We start from the raw sequence: 12,264 nt of genomic DNA, 5'->3' as shown, positions 1-12,264 counted from the left end.
GGAGAGTTCCTTCACTATGTTGAAAAGCTCTTTGCTGTTGTGTTCATTGTTGTTGAGGCGGTCCTTGAAGGATGCCCTTTTGGCGGATCTGATGAGGTGATGGTGTCTGCGGATGGCGTTTTTATGGGCTACGTCGCTGTCCGGTGTCTGTTTGCGGTGCCATTTCTTCTCTAGTTTTTGGCAGTTTTGCTTGGAGGCTTGGAGATCCGGGGTGAACCAGCTGGCTTTTTTGTTAGTGCATCTGTTGGAGGGTTTCTGGATCGGGGCGAGGGTGTTGGCGCAGTCGTAGATCCAGCGCCTATGGTTGCAGGCATCGGCGTGTGGGCTTTGGAAGAAGGTGGCATTTAGCTGGTCTTCGGTGATTTTGCTCCAGCTGCTGCGGGGGATCTGTTGAGTGTGGTGGTGCGTGGTGGGTTCCCGGAAGGTGAAGTGGATGCAGCGATGGTCGGTCCAGTGGAGTTCGGTGGTGTGGCTGAAGGTGATGTGGGAACTTGCGGAGGAGATGGGGTCAAGCGTGTGGCTGGCGGAGTGGGTGGGTGTTGTGACGAGCTGTCTGAGACTGAGATTGTCAATCAGGGTGGTGGAGTTGGTGTTGTTGTTCTTGAGGTGGAAGTTCAGGTCTCCAAGAAGGATGTAGTCTGTGGAGGCAAGGGTGTGCTTGCTGACAAAGTCGGAGATGGAGTCGCTGAACTGAGGCCAGGGTCCGGGGGTCTGTAGACGAGAGTTCTTCTGAGGGTGGTGTTGGGATCAGTGTGGATCTGGAAGTGCAGGTGTTCGGAGGTGTTGAAGGTGTCGTCGGTGCTGGTCGTGACCCTGAGTGTGTTCTTGTGGATGATGGCAATTCCGCCTCCTACTCTGTTGGTGCGGTCCCTTTGGGTGATCTTGTAGCCGTCCGGGATGGCTATGGCGATGTCGGGTGCCAAGGAGGCGTTCATCCAGGTCTCTGTCAGTAAGGCGACGTCCGGGGAGGATGTGTCAAGCAGGTCCCAGAGTTTGACGGCGTGTTTGCATGTGGAGCGGTTGTTCAGTAGTATGCATCTGAGGTGGTTGCGTCCTGTCGCAGTGGGCGGTTTGGCGGCTTGAAGGCTGGTGAAGCTGCAGCTCTGGCAGGAGAAGGGTCCTTTGGTGTGCGTCGGGCGACCAGGAAGCAGGTGTGCGGTCGTCCCAACAGCGGTCTGGCTCCTGAGCGCAAATCAGTCGACTCAGAAAAGATCCTGGCAGTTGACTAGGGGGACCGTGCTGAAAAGACCCACCACCTCCCAAATGGAACGTGAGAGAATGGAAGCACTGCAAGCTGTGTTGGAAATTATGTCGACGCAGGCAATGGAAGGGGGCATGGACAGATCCTCGGAACATAAATCAGGTCACTCTCACTCTGGAGGGTCAATCCTGAGCAGACTAGCACTACCAGTTGTGACCCTGAGGTCGGTGGTTGACCTCTTTTAATTCTCAAGTGGGCAGAATGGCCATTCCTTGGGGTGCAATGGTGTTCGTGCTGGGAGGGGTCTTTAGTGGTGCGAGGTCGTCTGCGCAGTTGGTGATCCACTGTGTGAGGTTGCTGGCTGCTTTGTTGGGGTCCGTTGTGCTGGCGGGAGGGTTCTGGCTGAGGCAGCCGTTGAGCTGGTCGGCGGTGATCTTGTTCCAGCTCCTGCGACGAACCTGTTGCGGGTGGTGGTGGGACGTGGTTCTTCTGAAGCTGAAGTGTACGCAGCTGTGATCCGTCCAATGGAGTCCAGTGGAGTGGCTGAAGGCGATGTACTTGCTGGAGGAGAAGACTGGGTGAAGTGTGTGGCCGGCGTAGTGGGTGGGGGTGTTCACCAGTTGCTTGAGTCCGAGGTTGGCAAGGTTGTCCAGCAGGGTGGTGGTGTTGCTGTCCTTGTTGTTCTCCAGGTGGAAGTTGAGGTCCCCTAGGAGGATGTAGTCGGCAGAGGGGAGGGCGTGCGGGCTGATGAAGTCGGCGATGTCTTCGCTGAATTGGGTGAGTAGTCCCGGGGGTCTGTAGATGAGGGTGCCTCTGAGAGTGGTCTTGGGGTCGGTGTGTATCTGGAAGTGGAGGTGTTCGTCAGCGGTGAAGGTGTTGTCGGCGCTGGTCGTGATGCGGATGGTGTTCTTGTGTACGATGGCGATGCCTCCTCCAGTCGGGTTGACGCGGTCCCTCCGGGTGATCTTGTATCCGTCCGGGATGGCGATGTCGGGCGCTGAGGAGGCGTTCATCCAGGTTTCTGTGAGGAAGGAGACGTCTGGTGATGTTGTGTCGAGCAGGTTCCAGAGTTCGACGGCGTGTCTGTGGACGGAGCGGGTGTTGAGCAGGATGCTCTTGAGGTGGTTGCTGCTGGTGCTCGGCTTGGTGGGTGCGGTACAGGTCCGGAGGCAGATGAATTTGCAGGCTTGGCAGGTGAAAGGTCCGTAGGTGCGTTTCCGGGTGGCTCGTTAGCAGGCGGGGGTTCGGCCGGTGTTGAGTGCGTTGAGGGTGGCGGCGTCGTAGATTCGTCGTGTGGTCTGGTGTCGACGAGGGCCAGGGGTCCTGGCGCTGGGCGCGGTCCAGGCGCGGACGGGCGCAGACGGGCTTGCCTTTGGCACGCCTTCGGCGCGCAATCGGCGCGCCCGCTGTGTGTGCTCGCTGCGCGTACGCGTGCACTCCGCCATAAATGGCGATGTGGGAGGGAGGAGCAGCTGGGAGGCGGGAGCAGGGCGGCGAATGAGAAGGGAGACAGAAAGCAAAAGGGCCGGGGCCGCAGGGGAGCAGCGGCGGGGAGCGGGGAGAGGGTGGGAAACGCGGCAGGGGCAGGACACAGTGAAACAAAATACAGAGGCAGAATACAGACAATAAAAATGCAGCAAAATACAGAGGCACAATACAAAAAGCTAAAGACCCGGAACTCAGCTGCAGGGCAGTGGCGAAACTCGGCAGGAGCGGGGGCAGCCTGGGCTCACTCACGGGGAGTGTGCACGGTGCGTGGAGTGACCGGCCCAGAACAGGGTCAAGGGTCACACCAGCGAAGAGATGTGTGGCGGTATGTTGGCTACATGGCCCCACGCCTACAATAGCCCAGTGGTCCAAAGATATGACATTCTGCTGTACCCAGACGGAAAACTACAGTGAGATACTCCCACCTCGTAATCGCCCGAAGAACTTCTGGGCCCTATACAAGAACTGTGTGATGAACACGGTTGCCACTGACTTGGACGCTGACGCTGCTATGTAACGGTCTGATTCCCCAGGCCACCCATACCTACTGCGGCACTTGGCCTGTTCTGTGTGATTTACACTGTACGTAGGGCTTTGCACTTTGATCTAATGGGGTAGATGATGCTACTTTGTGAATTGCCAAGGCTTTCGAGGTCTACAAATGATTGATGGGGTATTTCTTGAATGTCAACATGGTACGACTCTATTTATTTCTGATTGTCACAGTATTATCAACGAAATGTCTAATATGTTAATGTCTCTGGTTTGTTATGCATAAATTTAATAAAATCATTAAAAAAAAAACATGCCAGCTCCCCTAAGCCAATCACGACACTGCTGTCTCCATGACAGCAGCGTTGTGATTGGTCTGAGCACTGTGGTTCGGCGCTCAGACGAGGACTGACAGCATGTGCATGATCTCCACCCAGGCTGTGCATTACAGCCCGGTGGAGAACATGCAAAGTGCGCATGATTGTTTCGCTGGCCTGATATGGCCAAACCGTCATGCTCACTTAAGTGCACGTACCACTCCTCCCCCTGCAGGCTGCGACGACAGCCAAGGTTCGCCCCACCCCTAAACTGGCTACACAAAGGAAAAATAAAATGTTAATGGTGAGTTACTATCATTTTCATTTTCCTCTTTTACCTTGCTGAAAAGCAGTGGGGCGACGCCTTTCCGCCATAGCTGAGGAGCCGCCGCTGTTTGGCAGGTCATTTTAACCTGTTACAGCACCCTCTTATTAACATACTGCTCAGATTTGGGCACTCCTATCATTCCTATGCCAGCAAGTAGTGCTTCTTTCGATGCAGTGGTTGAAGATTGGGCCAACCAACACTCATTTTGGGGACCAGCACTTATTTTTTCTCATCAGTCCAAGACAGAGAGAGTTAAAACACACACAAAGGAGAAAGAAGGAGAAAGATGGAAAACCTGGACAAAGGGAAAAAGCAGGATTATAGGAATGTGCAAGAGTGAGATTAAGGGGCAGATAAGGTCTAGTGGTAATTTTACCAATCAAGCACTGCCAGCAACACTCAGATACATCTGGCTTTATCTTAGGAGCATTGAGGCTTAGAGCATGATACGGTTGGCTCTGGCTAATGGTTGCCGAGACAGAGGGGAGACAGTTTTCAGGGAAGATTCAGAGTGAACATCATTTGTCTGGGGCAGCTGTAACCCAGTATATAGTTAAAAAGAATGTTGCTAGTCTTCTTCAGGTGCAGCGATTAGAACTGCATTTGGCATAAAAACTGCATACTCAGGCCAGCCACTGAGTTTAGGAAATTAATGATGTTTCCAGAGCATTGAACTGCATTACATTGATTAATGATAAATGAGCAAAGTCTCTCGACATTTAAATGTATCATAAAATCACTCTACGTAATGACTTTCCAATGTGCGCATGGTGATCCCATCTTATGAGCTGTGATTAAGTGGCCATTTCATTCCTTTAAATTGAGGGAGGCCTACGGGACAAGCCATTTCCTGTCTGGGCACCACTGGAGTGGAATTAGCTATCTATTTCATTTTAAGGAAGGTAGTCTTAAATAAGGTCACCTCTGCTTGTTTCGGTAAACTCTGCATGATTCAGAAAATTCTTCCTTTGGATGCTAGCCAATCCATTATTCACGCCCTTATAAAGTCACACTTGGATTACGCAAACAACCTGTATGCCGGAGCACCAGCCTATCTGGTCAAATGTCTGCAGATTGTACAGAATGCGGCGGCAAGAATGATCTGTAACATCCCATATCGTCGCTCAATCTCTCCTCACTTAAAAATGTTACACTGGCTACCTGTGACTAGCCGCATTCAGTTTAAATCTCTGGTCCTGACACATAGAGCTATGCAGGGTCAGGGGCCGGCCTATCTTAGAGCCAGACTGAAGCATGCTCAGTCCAACCGATCTCTCAGATCAAATCATCTTTGCCTCTTACATACTCCCCGATTTCGCCGTTCTAGAATGGGGGGTAGAGCATTCGTTCTTGGAACAACTTGCCACTGTCCCACCGTATAATAGAATCGGAATGCTTATTTCAACGCAATCTAAAAACCTGGCTGTTTACCAACCTCTAGTTGCACTGAGACAATCACAACTGCTTACTGTTTGCAGCACCGGAACACCCCCGTTGGGGGTAGCTGCGCGCTATATACGTTTCTAAATATTAATAATAATAATATTAGTCTCTTAACTACTTCTGCAATCAGCTAGATTGTTCTGAGATTGTGTTTGTTTGTATTAAGTTTGAGTTTTAAAATGTTGACTGCATTAAGGTCGAACTGAAATTGTTGAGGTAATGATGGTGTGTCCTTCATTATTACCTGTGACAATTACAAAAATGACAAATTCTAAAAGTCGTTTTTATACATGCATTCTTTAAATCATCTTACTGCATTCTAACAACACCATTCCCAACCCCTTAAAATCCTTACCAAACCTTAGTGCCACCCTTCTTTAAACTCAAAAAAGCCCTTACTACTCTTTAACAATACTATTCTCTGAAACCCTAAAGCTACCAATGCTTGAACTATATTGGCCTGTTACATAACACTATCCTTCCTTGAATCCTGAAAACGCCTGACTATCCTTTTACACACCGTTCCATGACCTCTAAAAATCCCTTACTACCCTTTTATGCGACCCGTTTCTGAACCCTCAGTACTATGAACTACCCCTTAATGTTAACTTCCCTGAATTCTAAAAATCCTTACTATCCCTTAATGCTATCCTCCCATTAACCTGAAAACTCCTTATTTCCCATCATTGCTATCCTTCCCCAACCCTAATGAACTGTTGCTGCCCCTTAATGCTGCTATTCCCTGTTTCCCCAAAAAATCCTTACTATCCTTTTACACTATTGAACTATGAACCCTAAACTCCCAGCCCACTGCTTAATACTGAACCTCTCTGATCTCTAAATAGTCATTGGTACCCCTAATTCTACCCATCCGCGAATACCTAAAAACCTTAACTAACCCTTAACACTACTAATCCCTGAACCCTACAACACCTTACTACCCCTTAATTCTACCTCCCTAAATTCTAAAAAACATTACTAATACCCCACTCCTTTCCCCACCTCACTCTAAATGTTCCTCTCTACTTTACTTTACACTACAGGAGGATACTGCCTACCACCTGCTCACACTCACTAAACTTAGCTTCACCCAAAAGGCACAATATTTGCCCTTTGCATTTTTTTTGTAGTCACAGCTTTTTCACTACCTTTCCAGTGGAGATTTTGACAACACAACCTTTTTTCAGTATTTTTTCTTTTATGGTTTTTTTAATTTATATTTGGGTAAGGGAGATGGATCTGTTTATGATTTTATGAATGTTTTTTATCTTGTGTTTTCTTTTATGCTTTTTATTAAGCAGATAAAGATTGATTGACTGATTGGTGAATTCCATGTGGTAACAAGTATTGTGGACAAATGCTCTGTAGAAGACCTTGTTCCATACTGCAAGTAACTTGTAATTGTTTGTGTTTGCTTCACAGTATGAGGGAGGCTTTAAGTCAAACAAGTTGCAAAATTGGACGCTTCCCAAACGGCATAAAGAGGTAGGTGCAAACAGTTATATCACTGTGTCAAATTTGATAATATCTTGCTACAGTGATATCCCATCCTCTACACTGTCTCTCACTACCTCACAAGCTAAGTATATTTACTGCTACCAGCTCCTTTGTCCCATTAAAAGTATAAGTGGGTTTAAGAACAGTAACTATATACTTGCCTTGCGATGTAGTTTTAATTAATGTAGTTGGTGTGATATTATTACAATGTTGTTTAACACTTACTTTAAATCGTGGAACAGTGGAGTTAAAAACAATAATTGTATACTCCCATTGCAATGTAGTGGCTAGGTCAATGTAGTTGATTGTATATTGTTTGATGGTATGTATCATGTGCTGTACAGTGCGTATGCGGACGTTTGAGTGATAGATTTTGTAAGCCTAAAACAACATTATTACATTCTGATAATCACCATTCCAAGAGTCATAACCTTCACCAGCACAGCCATAATTGGATGCCCGCCCATAGAAGCTTCACACTGGGGGAGCCCAAAGAGGTCCTAGACCAGCATAACCAAGGAGGTAGCATGGAAAAAGCACCAGTGAAAAGGAATCTCTAATCTGATGATCTTTCAATTTTACCCATCCTGAAGATTTGACTGCATTTTATGACCAAGGAAAAGCCGCAGAACAGAAAGGGGATGTTGCACTTGTGTTTATTGTAAAACTAAATGGGATTATTGTTAACACAGCACCAATTAGGTTCTAGTAAAGACTCAGTAATATCATGTTGCCTCCGAAGCAGACCCACCTTAACCCCAAAATTAATTTTAAAATGCTTCCTAAGGAGTACAATGAATTGTACTAGGCATAACTTTACACAGTGATGAAAAGGAACATCACAATCCATAACGTTTCTATAACATTCCTCTGGTTCATTGCATTTATGTGTTACTGAATAAGGAGGAAGTTGATGTTCCTAAATGAAAGGAAACAGCGTGGCCTTGCAAAATTGGCCATTTGTCCCATAGAACCACTTGATCAGATTGGGATTTCAGATGTGTGTTGTGACAGAGCTGGAGGGTGTGATGAAAACTAGGGATAAAACATTAGCTGAAACAATCTGAAGATAGACACTGTGCCAGAAGTAAACTTTCAAAAATGCTGGAACATTCTTCTCGGATATGTTCTTTGGAATACATATAGCATTTTGTAAATACATTGGTATGCGTCATTGTATGACCTGCTTCAAATTATGTTATAACATAAAATAATAAACCTTCCAGGCCTCGATGTTTGAGAACTGTATAAAGTGTTGACACCTACTTACAATAGTGTGATGTAAATATCTATCATAGAAAGGCTGGTGTTTCAGAAGTAGGGGTGACTTATATGTGGACTTGCTTGACATTTGTGCTATACAGCAAGAGCCTTTCTCTGAGCCAGTTTATCTTGCTGTTTTACACTGCAGACACTGCAGACAAATGTATTGCAGTCAGAGAAGGAAATATGGGCCATATTATGAAGAAAGGGCGACACATTAACACCAGAACCTGGGCTGCTATGGGAATTTATAAGGGCATATTATCAAGCCCATTATCGCCGCTTTATCGGCAGTTTCCTGCCGATAAAAGCGGCAATAATGTATCGCCCTTTCTTGATAATATGGCCCTATATTTCCCCTTAATGGTATCATTGGTGATGGACATTCGATGACAGTGCCACTCCCCACCAAATTAACTATACAAGCAGTTTTATGTGTGAGTCTGGTATGCCTCTAGATGAATCATCTGATTAATTCAAGTGCTTGAAGTGTGACTGCGAGGTTTTGCCTTTTTTAAAGATAAATAAAAATGTTGGCCCCCAAAATGTTTCAATATCGAACGTGGTCAACAATCTCAAAATCCAGATGGAAGCTCTGTATGGGAAACATCCTTTACGACGCAACTTTTACCACGCAGGGCCTTTACAACGCAGGTGTTTCAACGCAAGTCATTACAACGAATGGCGCTGGGGGGCGCTGTAGGATAGGTAATAGTTTAATTTACTATCCAACACCTTCCCTACTATCCACGGGGACTGGAGTTGGAATAGTAAATTAAACTATTCCCTATCCAGCACCCTCCAACGCAAGTCGTTGTAACGACTTGCATTGAAAACCTGCGTTGTAAAGGCATGCCTGGTAAAAGCATGCGTTGTAACAACGTATATCCCTCTGTATCAATCATCTGTCACGAATGATCATTTCAGTTGTTTGCAGCTCAATCGTTAGGCCAGAAATTGAGGTTAATAATCTTAAGAACTTGGGACTCAATGTACGTATAACTGGTTGCAAAATACTGGCCACAAATTACAACCAATATTTTTGCGACCAGTGTGGATTTTGCGAATTAACCTGTGTACTAATAGTTCGGTTTGCAAATTACAGATTCGTAGTGGTTTGAAATTTGTCCCACTTTGTGAATAATAATGAGGTAGGTTGCAAATTCAGACTCACTATGCATTGGTGCAATAACGAAGATGGTGGCCTGCCGAGTCAGCAGACCACCACACCTGTGAATGCTTTTTAATAAAGCACTTTTTTTTTCAATGCAGCCCTTTTCGCTTAAATTAAACAAGACTGGGTTTAAAAAGAAAAGTTTCTTTGTTTTTTGGTTTTTTTAGAATTTGTTTGCAAAATATTAATACATACAATTCCAAGTTCAAACCCTCTCCAAATGCTGAATTGAAATTGGTATTTAGTCGCAAACCCAAATTGCGATTTGGGAATGTGCTACGGAATTGCAGTTTGCGTTTCATACATACCAAAATGCTTTTTTTGCTGACACAGATGGACTGATTCTCAGCAAATGTGTTGCTCTGGACTTGGTATTAACCCCTTGCTGAAAGAGATTTACAAGCAAGCCCTTGCCCTAACCAGGAGAAAATAGTCAATCTAAAAGCTTGGGGGAAATAATTACTTGTCCACTACCAGCATCTGTTAAGCCAACAGAAAGTAATATTTACCCTGATTGAAGAAACAAAAGTTGATTAAGATTGATCACATCTGATCAGTGGCATGAAAAGTACCACCTAAAATAGCAGCATGAACCAATCAATATTCATATGGCAGATACATTGAAATTGTCTGATATTAGAAATGGTTTGTCCCACCATTTCATAAAGTCTGGTGGTGAAGTGGACAGAGTTGTACATCAAACTATTTATGACCCATTGGGTCGTTTGCAACCAGTAAAATGCTTTTGGCAAGTACCAACTCTATTTTGCGAGTTGGTAACCTATTACCAACTCGCAAAATAAGGTTTGCAAAACGCTACTAGGAAGGGGCTTGTAAAGCTTCCTTATAAAGAGTCACACTGGTATGTAGGAATGTGTTGCGATCGGGAATGAGGTTGCAAAATATTCATGGTTACCACTAGACCAACTTCAAGTTGGTGGTAAGCCATTGGCAAATGGGAAGGGCTCCCCTTGGGAATCCTTCTCCTTTGTGAATGGGGGCGCCAACATTTTTTCGGAGCATGCAGTAGTCCCACGGACCATTGCTTGCCCTTAAAAACTGAACAGAAAACATTTCATTATTTTTCTTTAACATGATCCCGTTTTCCTTCAAGGCATTTGAAAAAAAAGGTGTTTTTAAAAAAAAGCAACCACAGACCTGGTGATCTGCTATCCCCAGCAGGCCACCATCCCTGTGTTATTTCCCATTCCAAATGGGTCGCGAATTGCGACCTGCCTCATTAATATTGATGAAGCAGGTCCCTTGCGACTCATTTGGGAATCACTAATGTGTCTGAGACACATTGGTACATTTCATTTTGTGAGTGTCTGATTGCGAGCCGCAAAAAACGCAATTAGAATCGTGCAAAATGAAAAGTTTGTATATCTGCCCCCCTGGAGAGCAACAATCGATGGGTATGGCCACCCTCGAGGATGACTCGCAAGGCCTGTCAAGAAAACCATGCGCTTGCGAGACCAACAGATGGACCTGCCTGTACCGGATAACAACTGAATACCCACTGAAAATGTACTGTCTTTGAACCTTTCTACTAGCCTGGTAAGTCCGTGGCTTGACAAACTGCCTGGCCCCCTGGTGGGACTGAAGGGGCACTCCTTTGGCTCTTCCTATACCAGCCGCTCCCAGACACGTATGGATCCATTTGTGTATGCTGGGTTTTCTTGGTTTGGCAGACGGAGGCCTACAAGCACTCTCACGAGCTGCGGCCATCAACACGACTAATGTACACCATTTAGCTGCCATGCTTTGTTTATTCCATTGAGCATGTTTTTTTTTATGTTGCTTAGCCTAGTTTTACAGCTGTTTTACTGTTCCAGGTTGTGCACAATCTTCCAGATTACATTTGGCTTAGGCACCGGGTACTCTCTGGGGGATAGAGTCTCCATTACAATCGTCAAGGTCAGGCACAAACTCATGGCTCCTACTGACAGCGAGATAATTCTCCATAGAGTTTAAATGGCACTGCACCTTAATATAGTTTTCATGGCTACTCAGGGGTTTAACTCGCCAATGAAACGGAAGGCACTACTGAAATGGCTCCATACCAAGGAGCTGGACATAGCCATGCTTCAGGAGGCACATCTCCTGGCACCTGATACCAAGAGACTCCATTAGTCCAGTTCCATGCACCTGGCCCCACCAAGACCAAAGGTGTGGCCCTTGTATTTAAGCGAGGCTTGCCCTTAACTATAGATTCAACACATGTCGATAGGGAGGGCAGGATAGTAGGTTTGAAAGCCTGACTGGGTGCCTGCTTGCTCAAACCCTTCTCCATCTGTGGTCCCAATGACAACAATGAAATTTTTTTTTTTTTTTTAATTAAATTTGTACTTTATTGCATATTCAATGTATACACAGCACACATCGCCTACAACCCGGACCCCGGCGGCAACATTAGGTAGCGTCTGCTCTAGGTCTCAAAAACAGTATACACAGCCTCAGTGCCAGCATCCCGGGGGCCTGGCGGCGTAAAAGAAACAGTATCATGCATGCATAGCACGGCCATCGAGCAAATATGGAAATAGTGTGCAGTTTAGTACAACCCAGGACCGCATTACTTTGTGTTGCTTTGGTTGCGTCAGGTCACAACAAGTCCTCACGCTAAAATCAGCGTTCTCCATGTAACTGTATAGTGATCCCTACCGCTAACCCAACCCTCCCAGACCCTCAACAACCAGCCCACCCGAACATGTGCCTACCAACCCACTTGTGTTATCTATGAAATTTAATGACTAACACTGTGCCCTATGGTTAACAGATCCTACATACCAACGTGTATAAAGGTGTCCCCAGTGTCCATGGTCACCAACTGCCGGTCTCGTGTGTCACATTCCCTGAATTCCGTTACCCCGCCCAATGCCAGCGACAGCCCTGGAGGGCCGGAACACCACCTCCCCACCATGCCACAGCTAGATGTGCAGTGCGTCCCTCCCTAGAGTCTCGACTTCCTCCTCCTGTACCTCACCCATCTCCTCCCTCTCCGGGTCCGGGTCAGTCTCCCCACTATCCTTGGCGCACAAATAGGTCTTGTATAGCCCCCAGA

At 46.3% G+C, this 12,264-nt stretch overlaps 1 protein-coding gene across 2 annotated transcripts in view; it reads left to right on the top strand.

The window, feature by feature from the left end:
* The window catches only part of CFAP126 (cilia and flagella associated protein 126), a 429,039-nt gene that overhangs the window by 213,036 nt on the left and 203,739 nt on the right, over positions 1-12,264 (top strand). For both annotated transcript variants that reach the window (XM_086945044.1, XM_086945043.1), the window contains exon 2: positions 6,692-6,754. Coding sequence is in view for 1 of the 2 variants with exons in the window: in XM_086945043.1 (XP_086801169.1) it covers positions 6,692-6,754 (63 nt within the window). In the remaining variant the exon portion in view is untranslated. The remainder of the gene's footprint in view (positions 1-6,691; positions 6,755-12,264) is intronic.

Source organism: Lissotriton vulgaris, chromosome 12 (assembly GCF_964263255.1).
Source record: "Lissotriton vulgaris chromosome 12, aLisVul1.2, whole genome shotgun sequence".
Classification (NCBI taxonomy): Eukaryota; Metazoa; Chordata; class Amphibia; order Caudata; family Salamandridae; genus Lissotriton; species Lissotriton vulgaris.
Note: the sequence above shows the minus strand (reverse complement) of the source record. Positions and strands in the feature narration are given on the sequence as shown.